The following is a 24,331-nucleotide window of genomic DNA, read 5'->3' on the forward strand; positions in this document are numbered from 1 at the left end:
TTAATATAGGTTGTAAGAGCATTTTGGTTAAATCAATAGATTTTCTTCTATCAGAAAATAGCAGAGAAGTACAAATCTATAAATCTAATTGAACAGTTTGAATTGGTCAATCAAAACTCTAACATGAACATTTGGAGCTTCACACGCTGGCTATATTTCATTCTTTTTTTCTCCTTTTGAGGTTAAAATAACTATATTATCGTTACTTGAAGCTGGAATGAATTGAGATTGAACTAAAGTTCTCTATCCTAAAGTTTGCAGATATGGCTTCCATTTTCTTCATTGGAATTGATCTTCGCATACAAATGTTAGCAAGGCCTTGTTAAAATTTCTTATCGATCATCACAAATTTCCTGGGATCTTTAACAGATATTGGTTTCCAGGTACATAACTATGTCCTCTGATTTCGTTGCTTTCTGCTATGTTTCCTTTTTTCGTTGTTCTATTTTGTAGATTTCTACGACAGATATAATTAATATGGGATAGATATAATATATATAGAGCACCGAATATTTTTTTCTATACTGTAGTACATCACGCTTAGAAGGTCAAATGTATAAAAGGAAAAAATCAGCCGTTCAATTTTTTACTTTTTGTATGACTCGAACTAGGGAGCTCTAGAATATCAATTAAGTCAACTACCACCACATCATGATATATTTTGTTGCTAGAATACATAACTACATGTAAGTATAAGTGTTTAAACAGCTATTGAAGAGGAATAATACTTGTATTATATCGTATTGGTGGATTATTTGATTGTAATCATTTGTCTAAATAGAAATTGTTGACAAATTGTTTTTTTAGTAAAATAAATTTCTGGCAGAAAAGTCCGAGATTCCTATCCAATTTGGTTTATTCCGACCAAATTTACCCGATTCCTATTTCCACAGTCAGAAGACCGATCCCGCTTCCAGTTCCGATTTTTTCTTCTATGGTCAGATGTCCCTATTGTACTTCAGCTAGCTCTTAGTCGATGACAATACGGTACTTGATAATTTATGTATGTGCATAATTACCTCGTCATTTTTTTTTATAAATAGTAGATGACACGCCTATTAAATTTCCATTCGTAAAAAAGATTAAAGTACTATATGTTTCTACATAAATGTATAAAGAAAAAAGCTAATATTAGAAGGTAAAAAATATGGCTCATTACAATAACCAAATAAGACACACGATGGCCTCATGAATCATTTAAACCCAAGGGGACCTAAAGTCTCCAACGCATTGAGTGTCGGTGGTAGTTTCTTGAACGATGTGATGGTTCATGGTTCCTCTTCTTTCATAAGTCTCACAATTATAATGTTTAGCATTAATTATGAACTTTCATCTTTGAAACTTCTCAATCATTATCAAATACCATATTGCAAGTGTCACTTTTATCCTTACATAGCAAACCCAGCTTCTTCGGTAAGCTTGGCACCAGTTTGAACTATACTTCCCAAAACAAAAACAAAAAATCTCACTCGTGAATTTCTCAAACAACTTTTGGGCATTAAAACAGAGTGACATTGTGCCCTGACTTTACTGGTAAATTACACACCATAAACTCAATAAAATTTGAATCAAGCAACACTAACACCCAAATCAGCCATCCTTTCAACCTGATTGCTTCACAAACTCATACGATTGTGCCACTTGTAATGGATCTAGACGTCGATAAAAGTTTTACAAACTGTCATTGGCCAATTCATGCAGTGAACGGTACTGCATGAATTACCGAAGTTTCTTACAATTGGTTTATTACCTAGAGCTGTCAAGAAATAAAAAATAGAAATATATAAGAATACAAAATACACCTCGGTTTATATTACTCTTCAACTTCAGCTCTCTTTTTCTGGTTGTCATTAAGACAACTGCCATATCATATCCACAATATTGAAGTTATCTTATCTACACCTCTGTTTTTTTATTGCTCTCTTCAGATACTGAGCCAGAAGAAAAGGGGAAATGAACAAGAGATACACAGGCCCTACACAACAGAGCGTGTCAGGTATAAAATGCAACTCTGCAAGCACATACTCTTTATTTCCCTAGATATTGATCAGTAACTGTTCGCCCACTTTATTTTTGAATTAATCAATACACTAAGTTAATTGTTTAATTGGTTAGTTAATGTCTTTATTTTGGATTTAATTTTAGATAATTTACTCTAAAAAAATGTTTCAATATTATATAATATAAAAGATGAGGGATTGAATTACACCATTTTATGGTGACACATCTTGACACCATATGTTTATAAGTTATTTTTGTGATTTCAAAATCTAAACAGTTGATCTGAGCTCGTTACGAGAAACTGCTTAGGCTGACAGTTTATAAATCTGACTTGGAACTTCCTTACAGTATCATGCACTGTCTAGATGGCCCAGAAGTGTTTTAAGAAGGCCCCTCTTATCTCTTTTTTACTTCTCCCATGTGCCATCCTCCATTAATTTGTAGCGATTTAACTAAGTTTTGCCTCTTCCTGGTAGTTGTTACCACATGAAAATAGCTTGAGTTTCCACCACATGGAAATAATTAGAGTTTCACAGAAGCCTAATCGAAATTCCGTCTCCCACAATTCACTTCTCACATCTTTATTTCCTGATCACTTCTCAAAATTCGTCATCAGCTTTGCTCTCTACATCCATATCTTCGATTCCTCTCTATATTCCTGGTATGGTTGAAGGGTTGCTAGCTTATTCTTTTGTTTCTCGAGATGTAATTTGTAGGTAATCCCATTTTATTTTTATTAATTTGCATTTTTAAATTAATTAAAAAAAATATGTAGTGATATTGCTCATTTGCTTCGCAAAACGTTCTAACACCTAGTACTTTGACTTCGCATCTCAATATTATCGAGGGCTAATTTTTAAATGATCTATCTATTCTAGTTCTTTTGTGAAAGTTAGTGCCTTTAAATGCCTACTACAATTTTATAGATAAAAAATATATTTACAACGAGTCAAATAACTCTCATTCATAGATATAAACTCATTTATTCTCATAAATTCATCTAAATTACTCTAATTCAATTAATCATACTTATCTGCACTCTTAATCACCATATTAACTCATTCTCCATCTCTCTCCACTATCTCTCCACTATCGGATCCGCTTTCGTTTGATAGCCGCTGCCCTCCGATGACCAGGTCTTCTCACCGCCGTGTTCCTATTGAGATAGGTTTAGAAACTCTACTCTCTAAGCTCTGACGATATCACGTTCTTGGCTCCGGTCAGCTCAGCTCCCTCCCTTCTCTCTCATTATCCTCTCTACTCAAGGAGGTAGAGTTGAGAGAGGAAAAGATATCGTTGTGTCGGATATGAGGTATAGAAAGAAAGGAGGGGTGCGAGAGAGGAGGGCAGCTGAGGTTGATCTTGGATTTGGATTTGGTTGTTTTTGGTTTTTTTTGTTAAATTGACAAACTGTAGTTTTCAAACAAAATTCAACACATTAGTTTTAGCAAGCTTTCTTATCTAAATCATTATCAAGTACCATATTGCAAGTGGGCATTTAATCCTTGCATACAACCCAGCTTCCATAAGTTGGCACAAGTTCGAACTACACTTTCTGGAACAGGATACAAACAAAAATTAATCTCACTCCTCGAACACCTTTTGTGCATTAGAACAGGGTGACGTTTCGAGCGGACCTTGCTGGTAAATTACACACCATAAACTACTATAATTTTAACCAACTCAATGGTAAATTAAATCAAGCAATGCCAACACTCTAATCAACCATCCTTTTATCTGATTGCATCACAAACTCATGCAATAGTATATTTTCTCTTTTATTATGCGTGTAGATGTCTTAATTCGTTAACGGTTGTGATTGAAAAATAAAATTTTGAATTGAATTTCAACTCTCCGATCAAATAATCTGCCTTTATTTAATTTTATATATCTTTTTATGTTTTCTTACGTGTCAAAGTCTAAATTTATTTAAATACATACTCGCCAATGCCTATCCAGCGCTCTATGTCTCGTAGAAGCTATGCTTTCTCTTCTTTCTCCATTTTTTCCAAAAACTTTTCAAAACCCTTTATTTGATTGTCAGATACTTGATTTCTGATTGGTCTTGATTTCTTTCTATCTTTTAAATGTCATTGAAGAAATTTTTGAATTTATTGATAATTGATTAGTCATTTAAATGAACTTAGTAGGTTCTTAAATATTATTGTCAATACGACATATGATTATTATAAATATCTGTTGTCTCTTATTGTGTACAAATTGACTTTTTATTTTATATTTTGGATTTAGAATCAATCTATTTTAATATTATTAATGGATATTGTTGAATAATTTTTCTTTTCATTGGCCAATTTTTTATGAAAATGTCATTTTTCATGAGAATTTTTTTTAATTTGTTCTCTTAAAATATGTCATGTTACAACGCACAGACACGATACTTGTCACTTATGATGGATCTAAGATGGATAACATTTTATAAACTACCATTTACCTTGGGGTGCAAACGGATCAGATATTATCAGTCCAAATCTATATCCGTATTTGATTTTTTCAGATTCGGATATTCGAATACCAATAGTTTGCGAATACAGTTCAGTTTTTGAATATATATTTAGCAAGTAATATTCTTTGTTGGTTTCTTTTGATTAAAAATATGATTATATTGGGCAATACTTTTTGTTATTGAGATATTATTTTGTAATTACATCACAAGTTTAACATAAGGAAAATTATATTATTCACTATAATAATCGAATGTACGAATATAATTCATATTTTTTATTTTGTTATTTTTTATTTTCTAGTAAAAACTAATTTATTGAATAATATGTTAATTATGTTACCATATTTCAATTAGATTTTCAAATTATATTTATATCTGTATTTACATATCAGTTTTATATCAGATTCCGTTTAATATATATCTGAGCTCTCCTTCAGAGCTCACAGCCTCATAGCCAGCACATTGACCAGTTGACCACAGTCGACCTTAAAAAGAGTTATCATTAGAGCTTGGCAGCTGCTAATCCAACTTTCCCTTTCTCACAATTCCTCCTCACTTCTCACTCGTTTTTATTTTCTATTCATACGACACCATCTAAGAGCTTTCCTCTCTCTACATCCGAAGCTTCGACCCCTCTTGATATTAAGCCAAAAGGTAACAAAAAAACGAAAAGGATAGGACTATAAAAGACCCGCTAGTGCAGCAATACCGGAACGAATCTCAAGTCCGTGCAATTCCAGATCTCACAATTCATATTTTGAAATGCACGAATCTCATGAGTAGTTGTTTTCTCTGAACGAATCTCAAAACAAATGAGGAGTGGATGTGGAATCGCAGCAGATTTATTTCCAGCAACACCTGGTGCGGTTGAAGGGCTGCTAGCTTACATAAAACGATCCATCAGCTAGTACTTTCACTTCGCATCTTGATTTTTGAAATATGATATTATAAACGATCAAATGTTATCAAGGGCTTAATTTTATATATTTTTTACCTTTTATTTTTATACTTTTGGATGAAAAAAGAATTAATGTTATTCAACGGTAAATTTTTAAAATTACATTATCTGTCTATCCCAATTCTTAAAAGATATACATTTGTAAAGTATTTTAAATTGACCAAAAAAATATAATTTTCATACAAAATTTGAATTTTAAAACAAAAGTAATATATATATATATAGTCCAACAAAAGTAATACAATATTCGAGTTTTCAAAATCCAAACGGTCGATCCGAACCGTTCATCTTATTCTCCATATTAATATCTGCTTGGAGACCAAATTTTACATTTTTCTGAATTTTTTTTACTATTTATTAAGTATTTTACAAAATTGTTGATCCAACGGTGGCTGCACAAAACAGTAAAACCGTTGGATTAGCGATTTTCAAAGTGGCTTAATAAATAGTAAAAAAATTCAGAAAATTATAAAATTTGGTCTCCAAGCAGATATTACTATGGAGAATAAGATGAACGGTTCGGATCGACCGTTTGGATTTTGAAAACTTGAATATTGAGCCGTAGCACGGGAGGCCACTATGCTATCCATAGCACCCTAGCCTAACTCTATATATATATATAGAGTCCAGCTAAATTGCTGCTGGCAGCAGTTCTGCCCAAGTGCTGCTGGGGCTATGTTTAACCGTGTGATGTCCAAACAACTAATTCAAACTGTTAGATGTTTAATCTATATTATAATCTACTTGGAGACCAAATTTTACATTTTTTGAAATTTTTTTACTATTTATTAAGCTGGTTTGAAAACCTCTGATTTTAATGCTGCAGAAATTTACTGAAAACCGCTGATTTCAATGCTCATTAAAGAATAATTGTGCCGCTTATTATTTTAATGAACACCCTTTATTTGAGTCTTTCAAGCCTATGTCAATCCAACTCATCTAACATCAATCCAACTCACTTAAGATTTTCTTAAGTTTCCAATAAACACATCACCAATAGGAATGTTCAAACAATTCGGTTTGTTTGGTTCTCAATCGAACCAAAAATTTTCAATTTAAATGGATCAGTTTTTCAGTTTAAATTAATCACTTCAGTTTAGACTTTTCAAAACCAACTAAACTGAATCAACCAAATTATAATGGTTCAAGTATAATTTATATTTATTTGGTTCAATCATCATTTTCTTTCTTTCATTTTGGTTTGAATATTTTAGAACATTTAATATTTTGTATAGAATTGAAGAGCTTGTGTAGTAAAATATATACCTTTTCTTAATAATGGTGTCAATAGGTTTACTTCAGTTTGAACCGAACAAACTAAAATTTACTTCGGTTTATTCAATTCACGGTTCTATTTTTTAAAACTGAAATTTTTTTTGATTTAATTTACTATTTTACTTCGGTTTCAACCGAACTGACGGTTTATACACCTCTAATCACCAATTGGTTCCATACATAAAATTCCAACAATATTTAACTTAACATATATTTAGAATAATTGTTGTTAGTTTTTAATGAATAGAAAACCAATTTTGATAAAATTGAAAATTGTTTATATAATGAAATGGTAGGTTTTATATGATTGCCTAATTTTTATATATATTTGCTTTGAACAGCTCACGAATGAATGAATAAATAATAGTATAGTTGAACCCGGTTAACTGAGCATGGCTGAGGCGGCCATTCTTGCAGCCCTCGGGGTCCTTGGAGAAACCTTAACTAATGAAGGAGCCAAGCTAGCAATCTCAAAATTTTCAAAGCTTTGCTCAACTTACAAAAACCTTGAAGCAAACATAAACAATATTAGTAGTGAACTTCGGGTGATGCAAGCATTTCTTGATGGGATAGAAATGGACGATCAAAGCAATAAACCTCAAGTAGCTTGGATAAAAGAGGTACATGAGTTAGCAAATCACATTGAAGATATCGTATCTGAATTTGCATACCTAATTAATAATCAAAAGTTGGATGGAATATCCATTTATGTTACCAAACTTTTTAAAGATCCAAAGTTATTGGTAGACCTTAAACGAGTTGCCTCTCAATTGCTCGTAGCAGAAACTAGTCTTGTGAATATTGCAAGGATGAAAGAGAGATGGGTGCCGACAACAACTGTCAGTATTGGGGAAAACTCAAACTACTCAAATGAATCATATAAAATGGCCATCTCTGCCCATTTCGTTCATGAAGATCAAATCGTGGGAATAAAAAATAATAGCGAGAAGTTGATGAGCTGGCTAAATTCTAAAAATCTAGAACTCTCTGTGATATCTGTTTGGGGAATGGGTGGTGTAGGCAAAACAACCCTTGTTACTAATGTTTTCAATAGAGAAAAAAATAACTTTGATTCTCATGCATGGATTAATATCTCTCAATCTTATACCGTGGATAATCTTCTCCATAATATGATCTCCGAGATTTGTAAAGAAGGGCAAAATAATTCAATCAACACAGACAATAAGGATCTCAGAGAATTAAAAGAAATCGTGGTCAAACTCTTGAAAGAAAAAAAATATCTAATTGTGTTAGATGATATGTGGGATCTAAAAGCATTTCAAGATATAAGGGACACGCTTGTTAATGACCATCGAGGAAGCCGAATTATGATTACGAGTAGAATTGCAAATCTAGCATATCTTGCTCCAGAAAGCAATAGGTTAGAGCTAAAACCTTTACCAGAATTAGATTCATGGGACCTGTTTTGTAAAAAGGCATTTCCTATTGAAAGAAACCATGAATGTCCTCCTCCCTTGAAGGAGTGGGCAAAAGAGATTGTTTCGAAGTGTGACGGGTTGCCATTAGCACTTGTTTCATTGGGTGGTGTATTATCTTGCTCTGAGAATACGAAATCTGAATGGAGACGTGTACATGATCAACTAACCTGGGAACTAGACAACAACCCAAATTTGGATCCACTGAAAAATATTCTTAATCTAAGCTTCAAGTACCTTCCAAAATACCTCAAGAATTGCTTTCTACATTGTAGTTTGTTTCCAGAGGATTTTCCACTTCCAAGAAAAAAACTACTAAGGCTTTGGATAGCCGAGGGCTTTATACAACAAAAAGGGAGAAGCACATTAGAAGAGGTGGCAGAGGGTTATCTCATGGAGCTCATACATCGCAGCATGTTACAAGTGGTAAAAACAAATTATTCTGGTCGAGTGAAGAGGTGCCAAATGCATGATACATTGAGAGAGTTGGCCATCTCTTTATGCAAAAGAGGAAATTTTGGATTCATTCTAGAGGATAACAAGTCAGAAAATGCCTATAGTTCTACTCGTCGGCTGTCAATAATCAATCTAAGGGAGCCAGTCAACCATGATGTTTGTCTACCAAAACTCAGAACCTTTTTGTCAGTTGACGATAATGTGCCCTCATCTCCTTTGTTATCCATGGTTTTTGATAAGTCAAGATATCTTACTGTTTTGGATTTAGAAGGCTTGCCAATTGAAACGGTTCCAAATGCAATTGGGGATTTGTTCAATCTCCACTATTTGGGTCTGAGAGAAACAAAGGTGAAATGTTTACCAAAATCTATCAAGAAACTTCAAAACTTGCAAACATTAGATCTCTGGATTTCCCAAATACAAAAGCTACCAGACGGCATAGTAGAGTTAAAAAAGTTACGGCACCTATTTGCTGAGGTGGAGGTGGATCCAACATATAGGTCATTCCGGACTCGTACTGGAATCTCTTTACCTAAGGGCATGTTTTACCTAAAAGATCTCCAGACTATACAGGCATTAGAATCAAATGCTATGGTAGTAAGAGAACTGGGTAATTTAACTCAACTGAGAAGCATCCGAATATATAATGTGAAAGAAAACCACTCAGTAGAGTTATGCAAATCATTATCAAAGATGAGTTTCCTTTCCCATTTATCTATTAATGCAAGCGATGAGAATGAGATTCTCCAATTGGAAGAGCTAAACCTCCCACAACTTCAAAAGTTAGATCTCTATGGAAAACTGAAAGAAACCATGCTTGAATCCCCTTTATTCAAAATATCTGAGAATAACATCCAATCGCTATGGCTTTGGTGGTCTCAACTACAAAATGATCCTCTGCCATCTCTTTCCCATTGCAGAAACCTCACGTGGTTGACCCTCATAAGAGCATATGAAGGGCAACGACTAATTTTCCAAGAAGGGTGGTTTCCTAAATTGAAGAGACTGAACTTGAATATAATGCCTAATCTGATTCAAGTGGAGATGGAGCAGGGCACCATGGCGAGCCTTGAAGAGATTTGGTTGAGGGAACTGAAAAAGCTAGTGGAGGTCCCAAAGGGAATCCAGCACCTCGTTTCCCTCAAGGGGATGGTCTGCGATGATATGCCTGTTAAATTTGGGAGTTTTTCTAGAGGAAGTCACAAACTATTTCATTTCACCTGTGTTGTTCGCTAGCTGGCAGCCAATATCACACTCAATAATTTGAGTGCAAGGTAATACCTCCACTTATATTTTTTTTTTAAAATTTTGTATTCTGAAACTTCCGCATATAATTTTTTTTGTCTGTTTCTTGAGAAAAATTTGAGAATTTGTATCAATCATTAATGTATCAAGAATTTGTATCAATCATTAATGTATCAAAATTAGGGGTGAAAATGGAGTCGGATTATCCGGTTCAGAATCCGCTTTAGATCTGGATTCGGATATTACTCGGATCAGATTCGGATAATTTCTAGTCCTCTGCGAACTTTTTTACCCGGACAGACGGGACCAATTTCAACTCCCCAGTTTATTTTTTTCAAATCTTCCTCCGCACCTCTTGTTTATTTTCTTCTCCATTAAGGAATGGGCATGCACACCTCCATTTTAATCCTTTTTTATTTTTTGATTTGCTTTTTTATTTTCTTAATCTTGTTAATTGATATTTGTATCTTAAAACTTGTATGACAAAATTATCCGACCATTATTCGTTTTATATATGTATTCAATTCGGTATCTGTGGACTATCCGTTCCATATCCGTATCTGTTTAAGGCGGATTTGATTTTCAATTTTGATATATGTTTACTATCCGCATTCGTATTCGTATCTGCTCATTATCCGACGGATGCGGATATGGTATCAGCATTATCCACTCCGTTTTCACCCCTACTCAAAATGCATAAAAATATTGTTGTGTCCTTATTTGTTTATTTCCTTAGAAAACTGATCGAGACTTGTTTCTTTATGATTGTAATGACTCAACTTATTTATTCATTATTTCCAAAAAAAATAAAAAATTGTTCCTGCATGCAAGATCTATTCTATTGCCATTTTTTTCATGAATATTTTCTGTAATGAGAAAAATAACTGTTTTATTATTATTTTCTTTTTTTGGAAAATCTATGTTGTATGTTTATGTAATAAGCAAGTTTTATTTGCCACGAATAAATTTTAGGAAGCGTCTAATTGTCCACAGCTTTTTGTCCACCATTTGTCCACAGCTTTGACTTACGCGAATACTGTAAAATTACTTCTACATGCTGTATAATTATAGAATATATTACATAAAATATATCAGTTAATCACAAAACATCTAGCAACTATTTGAAGTGGTCTCATGATAGTTAGAAAAAGATTGCAACTTGCACAACATGACAAAATAAATGTATTTTCAAACTGTACTTTCGAAAATTACAGTTATAGGAAGTTATTGGCAGTTAGAGTTAGTTATTAGCGGTTATGGGTAGTTAGAGTTAATTATTAGCATCCGCATTGGGTTGAATCTTGTATACTGTAAAATTGAATCTTGTATACTGTAAAATTGAATCTTGTATACAGTAAAATTTTCAATTGAATCTTGTATACTGTAAAATTGAATCTTCTACACAATAAAATTTATAATTGAATCTTGTATACTGTAAAATTGAATCAGCAGAACTGTAAAATTGAATCTTGTATACAATAGAATTTTCAATTGAATCTTGTATACTATAAAAATTAAATCTTGTATACAGTAGAATTTTCAATTGAATCTTGCATACTATAAAATATATATTATAAAATTGAATCTCGTATACTGTAAAATTTTCAACTAATACTGTAAATTTTCAATTGAATCTTGTATATTGTAAAAAGACAGTTAGATGGGAGTGGATAAGGTTGTGGACAAATGGTGGACAAAACATAGTGGACAGAAACCTTTTCTCTAAATTTTAAATTACCATCATCTATTATATAATCACGAATAAGTTTATTTTGCTGCTTTGAAATTTTGAATACACTTAAACTAATTAGACACAATTGCAATTCCACCATGCTTTTTCTGAAGTTTAACTTTTATATTTTTCCAACCAATAATTAATTAATGTTATTGACTTGAGAGATTACGATGTCCATAATTAGTTTATTGGTTGTATATTAAATAATCGGTATAAAATAATTACTTTTTTACTCTCTCTTTTTCAAGTTTTCTTAAAACTCTACAATTGAAAAATATGTGCTTAATTCCATATTGCAGGCCTTTCACACATTTGAATTGCATGCAGCATCAATCATCCCGGAGCTCTTTGTTTAAGAAGGTTGTTATTATGTAATGAATAATATTTTGTTGTGTTTTTTCCTTCCAGTTTGGATCAAAATAAAGTTGAGTCTCAGTCCCTTGTAGTGCTTATTTATGGCAAAAATATGTGATTTGCTAAGTTGTAGGCCTCATACTACCTTAGCAACTTGCGATATAATTTGCAATTCTAAGCGTACTATCCAGGAAATTCATGACTCAAGGAACCTTGTTGAATTTGTGTTTGCTTTGTGTATTATTTTTATTTGGAATTGGATTTGATGATTGTAAATTTAACTACCATGCATGGTCTGTGTATGCTATTGTTGCCTAGTTCTATTTAACTTTTTCAGATTGGGATGAAGGGTTAAATGGCTGGTAACAATCTTGTAATTTGCTCTGTGTATTATTATTTGTACTTTGATATTGATATTTGCAAGTTTAACACCCCAATCATATGTACTATGTATGCATGCTATTGTACAACTTTAATGTAGTTGTATGCAAACAATTTTTTTTTTTTTTTTTTACTTTTTGTGATGATTTCAGTACATTATCCTAAAGAAATAATCATTCATCATTTTTTTTTCTTTTTAGTAATGCTAAGGAGTACGAATAATAATATATATAACATGGAAACTTTCTCAATAGTGATGAGGAATTGATAGCTGGAAGGGAAACTAAATTGCAGTGAACTAAATAATATTGTGATTCATGCAAATAAGCCCCTAAAGTTGAGGTCTACTTTATTTTATATAAAATCAGAGTTTAAGAAATAAAAACAGATTATGTTCCTCCTTAATATATAAGGTTTGAAATTTGCATGATTGAAATCTGGTTTACGTTACTAGGGTCTGAATAATGTTTGCCTGACATAAAATTTAACAGTACTTTCACTCTTTGGATGGTCTTCCATATGTATGGGAAATAGGATCTACAAATTACATAGGAATAACTTAATTCTTCCATTTTACATCAACTATATAATTAAAAATTGTGAGATTGTGAGAATTTATAATTTGCTTGGCGCGGTAGTGCTACGTGACAAAATATGTCAAATTTTCCTTGCATGTGTTTTGACTTTTGAAGAGAGAGTATTGTCTCTTCTTCTTCTTTCACTATCAACTATAAACTAATTAACAAAACAAAAGAAACATATTCATTAATCATTATTTTGTTCTATTTAAAAGCATAATAATATTTACCAAAATACTGCCTTAGTTGACAAAATTAGAGTTGATTTCTGCAAGTCATTATTTAGTGATGATCAAAGATTCAAAATGAAATGCAGAACGCGCGCTTCAAGTTGATTTTTCCAAAACATGTCAGTGATCTGTTCTCAGCTAGTTTACAGTTGCTGAAAAAATATAAAAAAAATATATATTATAATCACAAACAGAAAGAGCTGAAATATCAGGTCTTTACATTGGTCCTGAATTCTTCATTGTTTATGAATGGGTGTGTTATCCATTTTGTTGAGTAATTTTAAATAAGCCAATGTGGCCCAATCAAGTCAATGTTCAACTTGGCCTAGCCTGCTGGAGGTGGAAACCACATGGAAAATTATAAAAAGGTGAAACATTTAGCAGTTATAGGCACTATATGATATTTTATAAAGCATACATACAGCTATGTGTGTCTGTGTGTGTGCTATTATTATACATGCAAAGATGCATATACGATTATACATAGCTTGAATATCCAGTTTAGGATGGGTGCTCATATTGACAACATTAATTTTTTTATTAACACAACACCTTCAAATAATTTTATTGTTTAGACAAATATGCCCTTCATTAATTATTTTCTTTTAAAATTAAATCTTTCACTTATATTGATGTCTATCAATATTTCCTTCAACGTTTATTTTTCTTTTGTAAAACTATAAATTGTAGATGCATTACCATATATATGGCTTTATAGTAAAAGTAAAATGATTAACAATAAATTTATTAGATGAAATATCATGTTTCGTATGTCAACTTCTATTCTGTTCTTTCTCCACAAAAACAATTGTCTCGATTCTTCAATCCACACCATAATTGAATTATTGAACTTCAATCCCGTCCAAAACATAAATTATAATTATTTTTTTTAGTTTTATTGAGATATATATATATATATATATAGATTTAAAAGTGCATAATTAGAATAATAACTAAAATAACCTCAAGCAATATAGCTGTATTATTTCGGATCAAATAAAATACAAGAGTAGAACTAGGTTGTTCTTAAGTTTATCAAATTTTTTGATGAGCTTAAATTCAAAATTTATCAGATTGACTCCAAACGACGAATTTAAAGCTCCAAACCGTTAACACAGATCAACTTCACAAGTGATATATTTAATGACGAATTTTAATTTTTCAGATTAATTTAGTATAAAGTCAGGAGGTAAAAAAAATGATTTATGAGTTAATTTTTTTTTATACTTGACTTTATACTAATTTAATTCAAAAATTTATAAATTTGATAGGGAAATTCATCACTTGTGAAGTAAATTATCTTTAACAGTTTGGATTCATTATTTGAAGTCAATCCGATAAAATTTGGAGTTAAACTTACCAATAGATTTGGTGAAGTTAAGATCAGCTAGTTCTACTCAAAATACATATACTAAATTATTTATTAAATTTGTTAAAAAAAAAGCAATATAATAAATTGGTTCATTCTCCTGTCAATCAATACTTAAGATTTTAGATAATTTTTTTCCTCTTTTAAAAAGTTAACAAAATTAGAAGAGACGATTCAACAATTATAGAAATTAATAAGTAATAAATGATCATAGCATATAATTTGCATAAAGAAAAGATATAAAAACTACAATAATAATTATGAGGGGATAAAATTGACCATTCTATAAAGATATTTGAAAATGTTGTGTTAATAAAATAAAAAAGTGGTGTTAATATCACTGCCCATCTGGAATCAGTTGGAGACCCTAGTATGAATGCATGGCAATAATAATTTTTGAATATTGACAATTAATGAAAATTTATTTTAGGACTGCTGGTTGCTTATTAAGGAAAAATATATTTCCTAGCTGATTGTGTACTGGTATTGTTGAAATTCTTCATTGCATTGAATGTCAAATTGTCAATATGACAATTGAATATTCCAGTTATCCAATTAAGAGATACCTGCACAAATTCTTCCAAATCAGTACGGTACTCATTTAACCTTTCCCAATCTAGTAACTAGTTTCACAGTGCAACAACTTTTTTTAGTTTTTCTAATTAATTGAGGGTTAATACTTAAAAAAATTGTATGAACAGGTTGTTCCATGGTAAACAGATGTCAGTCTCTGTCTCTATCATATTTCTTCCACATAAAATAAAAAATGTTAAGATAAAAAAAACATCCCATCTCAGAGGACTATACAATATTATCATGAAACTCTATGATTAATTAGTAGTCCAACTAAAATTAGATAGCAATAATAGAGACCCAAACATTCTTAGTGCATTGCATTTGCATACAGCAAAGGTCTCAAGTTTCTTTTTACATAATTAGATCAACCTGCTGCAAGCCAAACTTGTTTTCTTCTTAATAGGAGTGAACATTGTCACATGCACCAACAAAAATTGGCAGGACCCATTACAAGACCTTGTGAAACAAGAAAAGAACTGCTTTTGTTATTTCATTATTTTGCAAAATCTATGTTGTATGTTTCGGTAATAAATAAGTTTTAAATTACCATCATCTAATATATCGCCACGAATTAGTTTTTAATTGTTTTGCTGTTTTGAATACACTTAAACTGATTAGACACAATTGCAATTCCACCATGCTTTTTCTCTGAAGTTTACCTTTTATATTTTTCAAACCATTAATTAATTAAATGTTATTCACATGAGAGATTCGCAAGTTAGAATAATTAGTTTATTCACTTTATTGGTTGTATGTTAAATAATCAGTATAAAAGAACTACTGTTTGCTCTTTTTTTTTCAAGTTTCCTTAAAACTCTTAAATTGAGAAAATATGCAATCCATTTCAAATCGCAGGTACAGGCAGCATCAATCAGCCTGGAGCACTTTGTTTTAGAAGGTTGTTATTATGTAATGAATAATATTTGGTTGTGTTTTTCCTTCCAGTTTGAATCAAAATAAAGTTGAGTCTCAGTTCCTTGTAGTGCTTGTTTATGGCAAAAGTATGTGATTTGTTAAGCTGTAGGCCTCATACTACCTTAGCAACTTGCGATATAATTTGCAATTCTAAACGCACTATCCAGGAAATTCATGACTCAAGAAACCTTGTTTAGTTTGTGTTTGCTTTCTGTATTATTTATATTTGGAATTGGATTTGATGATTGTAAATTTAACTACCATGCATGGTCTACGTATGCTATTGGGATGCTTTACTACTTAGTGATAAACATTTGGAACTTTGATTATAAATTCGGTTCAGTGACCTTATACATAATCATTTCTCATATATTACTACTACTACTACTACTACTACTACTACTATTGTTGTTATTGTTATTGTGTTTTTGTTGTAATGGTGAGGAAAGAATATATAAATATTGTAACTTTCTCACTAAAATGAGGAATTTATTGACTTGAAGGGGAAAAAACTATTAAACTTCATAACAATATAATTCCTTCAAATATGCCCTCAGAGTCTGAGAAATAACAAATTATATATGTTTGTTCCCTTACCAAGGTTTAAAATTTGCACTAAAGAATATTACGCCTACTACATAACTTTAATTAATGTTGTTGCCTAGTATTTAACTATTTCAAATTGGGATGAAGGGTAAAATGGCTAGTAACAAGCTTGTTATTTTTATTTGCTTTGTGTATTATTATTTGGACTTGGATTTGATATTTGCAAGTTTAATAGCCTGGTCACATATACTATGTATGTATGCTATTGTACAACTTTAATGTAGTTGTATGCCAAACATTTTTAACTTTTAGTGATGATTTCAGTACATTATCTTAAAAACAATATGATTCATCATATTTTTTTTTCTTTGTTGTAATGTGAAGGAGTAAGAATATTAATATAAAAAAAAACTTGAAGACTTTCTTAACTGCAACAAGGAAGTGAGTCTGGAATGGAAACAAAATTGTAGTGAACTTCATAACATTGTAATTCATAAAAAATAGGCCCCTAAAGTTGAGGCCTACATTTACAAAAAAAAAAAAAAAATCAAAGTTTAAGAAATAAAAACACATTATGTTCCTCCTTACTAGAGTTCGAAATTTGCATGATTAATGCCTGGTTTGAAAATTGTTTGCCTGACATAAAATTCATTTTTTTTTTTAGGAATACCGGGCAGAGGCTGCCGGGAGTTGCCTGACATAAAATTCAACAGTACTATGCATGGGAAATAGGATCTCCAAATTCTTCAATTCTACTACTGTCCATGAGATTGCCTATTACAATTTGAAAATTCTTTCCTCCATCGGTTCAAATGGAATATTTGCAATTACCCATTATATATAATGAATTTGTGAAAATTTTCTAATTTGTTTGACGCGGTAGTGCTATGTACATGATAAAATATGTCATTGGTAACTTATAATTCTTTGACCATGAAGTATCAACTAATTAACTGTAATTATTTTATAAATTTAGAATTAGAGGAGCTGTAAATACTTTTATCTTGGTTTAATATAGATCGTTGCTAGGGCGGCTTGCCCAGCAACCTTAAAAGAAAAAGAAAAAGAAAAAAAACTTTACCAAAATACAGCATTATTGAGTATTGACAGTGGCACTACTTCATTGATGTAGTGCTTATTTCTGTATTTCGTTATGCATTGATGATCAAAATTGAAATGCAGAACGCTTCAAGTTGATTTTTTCCAAAACATGTCAGTGGTCTGTTCTCTGGTGGTTTACAGTTGAACTGAGAAAAAAAAAATTAACATAATTACAAGCAGAGAACACTGAAAATACCAGATATATGCAACTGCCATTGAAGTTGGGCCTTTACATTGGTCCGGAATTCTTCATTGTTTCTTGAAGTTTCTTTGAACACCTGCCATGCATTAGAGCTGTTATACCATACCAGTAAATACATGCCAAAGCAACTGTAAGTTCCATCAATTCACAGGGACATTAAACCAACCGATTCATCATCAATCTCAACCAGATATAATTCTACCAGATTGCATGCCCAGTCACAGACTTAGGGGAAACTGCTATCACTGGATACCAAGTAAACAACAGAGATACTTAACTGCCAAATTTAAGGGCTCTTCTCAGTTGGGAAGCTTAGTGATGCCTTAAGACGTGGATAAGGCTTAACAAAAACTGAGCAAAAGCACACAAAATACTTTTGGTTGAGACGGACACAGCGTGAATCACAATAGCAGCGCTGATGGGGTGGATGTATTTCCTCTGGACCAAAAACAGAGCAAACCAACTGGCATTGAATAGAACAAAAGGTCAAACTGCTACAAAGAGTTGAAACAGATGGTCAAATGTGATTTAATTCACATCGACCGTCTAGAGAGAATTAAGCTCTGCGTTCGGCAAGCTTTAATGCATTTAACATGGACCGCACTCATTTGAACTCAGATGCCCTGGTAACACATGCATCATCATCTTTGTAACTATGTTATCAAGAGGAAACAGGTCTTGGCCGCCTGTAAAAGATCTGGTATATGTAGCCACGACATGACATCAGGCATCGGCTCATATTGGCCCAAATATGGTAATGTTTACTACCAGTTAAAGATCGTAATAAAACCAAAGACATTTTTTGTTTCCTGACTAACCGACCATATCGGCCCGATACTCCTATTGGACTTGGCCCAAATTTGTGGAAGATGTTATAATACCAGCAAGAGAAAACACACAACAATTTTTACTTAATATGTAGTTATGCCCTGCATGTTAAACCGGTTTTAAAAAATAAATCGAACCAATTCATTAACAGGAAAAACTGAACCATTTAATCCCATCTCTCTCGGTTCGGTTTAAAACCGATCAAACTAGACCCCATGAACAACCATTTAATGGACAGAGTTTGAGCCATTCCAATCGGTTCCATTGAGGAAAAGTTCTGAAAAATTAAGTAATTTCTAAAGGCCAGTCTTCCTAAGATCTATCTTGGATGGTGAAGATTTTCTACGCTATTCAGCATGCTAAGCAGTGACGTGCAAAATTCATTTCTTTGTGCAATTTTTCGTTAAGTCCCTTTCACTTCTCTTTAATTCCAAAATATTATAGATCTAGGAACCATTCAATATAATGGTAACCTTATTTTATTATAATTAAATATTATTTTCAAATATGATGCATGTGTTACCGGGGCATGGGCCATGGGAGTTGAGAGGAGCGGGGTCCATGTTAAATGCATTAACGCAAATGATCGATCCCGGGTACATAACAGACAGTCTAAGAGAATTAAATGATCACATGTGGCCATCTACTCTTAACTCTTTTTACCTGTCAGATATTTTCCTCTTTTCTATGGCAGTTCTTTTGCTCTGCTTTTTAATACAGAAGAAATGCATCCACCCCAACAGCCCCTCTATTGTGATTCAGTATCTCTGATGTTTTCTTGCAATCAAGGGCTAGCACTTTCCCCTAAGTTTGTGACTGGGCGTGTAATCTGGTAGAAAGACATCTTACTGGGATTTATGTTATCTTGGTTGGTTTAAATGTCCCTATGAATTGATGGAACTTACAGTAGATTTTGCGTTTACTTACTGTAAAACAGCTCTAATGCACTGCAGGTGTTTAACCAAATTTCCAAATGAGATTTTGTTGGATATTCAGACCTTGTAAGTATGACTATGATCTGGTGCAAATCTTACTGAAACAGATTTATTATACAATGATTAATGTGCTACATGTGGCGGTATTGGTTCATGTTGTTCCTAACGCTACTTAACTGGTAGAAAGATTGCCCTGTGAATTGATGGGATTTACAGTAGCTTTACTGGTAATTAATGCAACTGTTTGGTGCTTAACCACACATTTCATATCTGCTACCATCTAAGTTCACATTACAAAGGAAAACTAATTGCTGAATTCGAATCAAAAGGCAGGTTATATAGATAATTCTATTATTCTCTGACGAATAAAACTAGTTGAAATTTTTAACTCATGTGCAGTGACATTTACAACAAAACACACCACAAAAGGTATAGGTAACATATATACTGATACAAGCAAGAAAGATCAACACCCATTTCGTTATTTTACAAAATTTACTAGCTTTCTTTTTTTTCGTTAAAAAGTCTAATAGAGACTTGGTATCATAAAAGACCAGGAAATTTCCCAAGTAAATCATCTTGGCAGTTCCATGGAATATTGCATGCTAGTCTCTAGACTATACCACCTGAGTAAATCATCTTGACTTCTTCCTCTCTACCACCTGAGTAACTAGAATTTTCTGTACATAGAATTGCCAGCGCCTTGCTTCCTAAGAATCAATATTTATCACTTTCATTTTCTAGATAATTAATTATATATTTATGACTTGATGGGAATATATATGAATTTCTCTAAGATTTATTAGAATAAGAAATTTCGACTGGGAGTCTGGGAGGCTATAGCTAGGTAACTTTGACGTCCACATTGAAGAGTACTGAAGATGCTCGAGCAAAGTTAGCGTGTACTATGCTCACGTTTCGTAAACGTGAGCATAGCTCTAAAATATATTAGATTGGTTCAAAGAGACAAATCCAAACTATTGAAATTAATCTACTTCATAAGTAATGCGTGTACAAAGTCAAGGGGTAAAAAAAAGATAAAAAATGAAGGCATCAAAATAACTTATAAGCTAGATTTGATTTTTTTACTGCTTGATTTTATATTGAATAAATTTGAATTTTCAAATTTTGGTACATACACACGTCACTCGTAAATTAGATCAATTTCAATAGTTTGAATTCATCATTTAAAATTAATTCGATATATTTTAAAGTTTTGCTCACCAAATTCTTTTGATGTGCATAGCACATGCTAAATTTTAGAGTTATACTATAATTAAGCCTCCCATTTTTTTTGAGACAATGATAACAACATCTAAGTATTTTTGCTTCCAAGTTTATTTATTTATAATATAAAATTTTATACAAATTTAAATTTTTGCATACTTTATATTTTAAAGAAACTTTTAATATATTTTACAATTATTATTTTATAAGGTTCACAAATGATGGATTAGAAATTCAAATGATTTGCCTACGCCTACGGGCATGTATTGGAAGAAAGAATACAAAATGATTGGCAAATCAGGATCTAAAATTTCTAGACCCTATTCTACATGTTCCAATGAGATACGACCTTATAATATTTAGTGTGTTTAACCTCGCAACCTCCAAATATCATCAGAATGTAATACGTACACAAATGACTTTCAAATTATTCAAAATGTAATACACAAATTAACTATCTAAATAATAAAAAAATTTATCTAACATTATTTACAATTTGAACTTCATTAATTGTGACAGGCTATTAAATAAATATGGTTGCTTTAAAATTAAAATACATAGGAAATCCAAACAAAGTTTTCTAAGACCCATCTCTCTACTCTCTAGAATGGAAACCAAATTAACCTGGTTGAGTCAGGCAGGGTTGACCACTGCGTTGGCTTTTTGACGATCCAAGATAGGCTCAACAACCAAATATATATATTTCGACAAAAAGGCAGAACGAAATCCGTTTGTATACCTTTTTTTTCTTCTTCTACCCACGCATGATAATTAAAAATATATATATATCGGTAGGGATTTGGAATGTCCGATCCAAACCTAGGGTTAGATATGGGCCATGTGGCACATCTGGTCTATTTATTATTTTGGTTCCTGGTATATGTTAGCTCTCCTTGTTTCTAATAAAATCAGTGGACCTTGAATCCACTACTGTTCAAAAAAAAAAGTTTATACGTTTTATTTAAACTCAATGAAGATCAAATAATTTCTTACTCGAACAAAAATATCCAACACTAATGATAAAATATACGATGAAGGTTCAAATACCTCCATTTTTTGTGCATCCATCATGCCTTTATTTTTAAAAACTTCAATAACTCAAAATTTTGAAACTTAAAAGTCAAAATAAAACCCTTAGATATGAAGTACATCATTTTATATATATGCACGTGTAAAAAATTATAACATTTCAACTTAATTTGTTTTGACTATCATCAAGAGCTTATAAAAATATATTAATGTAGATAATTTTTAGATATTAATCTTTCAACCTATTAATTTACATTAAAAAAATAAAAATATGATAATATTTTATGAGTGCATAGAAAAAATAATATAGATCATATTTACCAATTTTATTTTAATATTTATAATTTAAATTTTAGTTATTAGCTTTTTAAAAATAGAGATATGATAAAGACATTTAAACCCTTCTCCAAATATAAGTTCAAATTTTGATATATATAATTCAAGTCATAGGGAATGACTTGTCAAAAGAGCCCGCCCAAAGCCAGAGACAAATCATTGGGTTCCACATACCAACCCAACTTGGACGGTTAGTTGTGCATCAAAAATGTTTCTTGTTAAAATGGACTTCTGAAAAAAACGAATTAATTCCAGATTCTTTACACGAGTTGCTTGGTCTCGATCCTATGAAGAAAGAAGGGTCCAGATTCTTCATTAAATTTTATCACGGATCACAAAACTTTATTTTTTTTAACAAATTGACCTCTAAAATTTGAACATATTTACATATTCACATGTAGATGCATCACTCGTCAGGTAAGCGGGTTTCAACAGTTCAAATTTGTTATTTAAAACTGATTTGACAAATTTTAGTCTTGAGTTCACCAAAAAACTTGATGAACTAATTAAGAACACCTAGTTCTACTCCTCTTATATATGTATCTGTGCATCTGTAATAAAGAATCTGGACTTCTTGCTTCACAGCTCACAAACTGATAAACGAACGTACCCTCATTTTTATAATTACAAAACTCAAAATTTAAAGCTTAAATGTAAATTAAAAGTCATTATATATGATCTATGTCATTTTTTCTATACATATCTAAAAAATCATGACAATATAACTTTTTTTTAATTAGTATTAAGAATTTTTTAAAATATATCAATGTAGATAACTTGTATTTGTTGATTTTTCAACTTATTAAGTCATATAAAATCAAATTAAAGATAATATTTTTATATAAATATAAAGAATAATATATATCACATTTAACAATTTTATTTTAACATATAAATTAAAAAAAAATTAAAAAAAAAAATTAGAAGCACCGCATTGACACACAAATAGAAGAATTTGAAGTCTCCCCAAGATTTTTATATATGCATTAAAATACGAAGAGACGTGATGCATTGAAAATGACAGACGAACTGAGAGGGCTGTCATCATCTCTAAAAAGTCAAAACAATAATGAGAATATGCAATTCAGGATTTTATGTTTCCCGTACACAAGATGCTTTTATGCAGTGCTGTGGAGAATTCATCCTACTCAAGGTAACAAATTATTTTTGTTTGAATCTGGACTGTCTAATTAAAATCCTCATTACAATTAATGTGGTTTTGTGCATTCTAACCGGATTGGTTTAGATTTTAGACAGCTGTGATTAAAAAAAAAAAAATATTAAGTTACATGATAAAATATGGATTTCTACTGCAGATGGCATGTGCTCTCTAGAGTTCAGATTTATACCATAATGATTAATGAATTATTTGGATTCGGTTAAGCGGAAACAAAAATTCGTGATTTAGAAATAATTCAGATATAAATTGAGAATAATTTGAAATTATTATCTGGACCGAAGATCTCAGCTCCACAAGAGAGCAAAAACAAAAACAAAAATTAATGAATAATTTGTAATATTTAGGAAAAATATGTAATATTCATAAATTATTCACTATTAATTTATTCAAAGTTCAATCAACCAAATAATTCGTCGTTCAGTTCGCTATTATCACAAAAACATTTAATTTACGAATAATTCGTGACTTAAATACGAATTTTGTGACTATGCTCCAGACCAATCAAAATAACCCTCTACACTTTTATGCATTTGTGCATCTACAATAAAAAATCTGAACTATTCTTACTTCCCAGTTCACGCAATCACGTCCTCATTCCCAGTTGACCACATATATAATTAGGGCTTGGTAGCTGATGATCGAACTTCTACCTCTCACAATCCATCGTCGCAATTCTCACTTATTAATTATTTCCTGTTCGTACGACGCCATCGGAGAGTTTTCCTCTCTACATGGCCTAGCTTCGAAATCCTCTCGATATTTAACCAAAAGGCAACAAAAAGAAGAAACAGAGAAAGGACCACAAAAGACGCGCAGGCGCGCAGCAACACCTGGTGCTCTTGAAGTTTAAGGGCTGTGATAGTTTCTCTTTTGTTTTTCTAGATGTAAGTGGCCCACTTAAAGTGGGTAATTCCATTTTATTTAATATTAATTTGCATTTTCAAGTAAATTAAATAAATTGTGCTACAATATTG

General features: G+C 31.6%; 1 protein-coding gene and 1 pseudogene across 2 annotated transcripts in view; both read left to right on the forward strand.

Annotated features, from left to right (window-relative positions):
• Positions 1–1,587: 1,587 nt before the first annotated feature.
• Positions 1,588–24,331, forward strand: part of LOC144552480 (disease resistance protein RPM1-like) — a 49,336-nt pseudogene continuing 26,592 nt past the window's right edge. The window contains exon 1 of the transcript XR_013511157.1: positions 1,588–1,996. The product of XR_013511157.1 is annotated as a disease resistance protein RPM1-like (transcript). The remainder of the gene's footprint in view (positions 1,997–24,331) is intronic.
• Positions 2,235–24,331, forward strand: part of LOC144552478 (disease resistance protein RPM1-like) — a 49,871-nt gene continuing 27,774 nt past the window's right edge. Inside the window, exons 1-2 of the mRNA XM_078300459.1 lie at positions 2,235–2,706; positions 7,040–9,864. Coding sequence (XP_078156585.1) covers positions 7,091–9,826 — 2,736 coding nt within the window. The 5' untranslated portion in view covers positions 2,235–2,706; positions 7,040–7,090 and the 3' untranslated portion in view covers positions 9,827–9,864. The remainder of the gene's footprint in view (positions 2,707–7,039; positions 9,865–24,331) is intronic.

The sequence above is a fragment of the Carex rostrata genome, chromosome 4 (assembly GCF_964058835.1).
Source record: "Carex rostrata chromosome 4, lpCarRost1.2, whole genome shotgun sequence".
NCBI lineage: Eukaryota > Viridiplantae > Streptophyta > Magnoliopsida > Poales > Cyperaceae > Carex > Carex rostrata.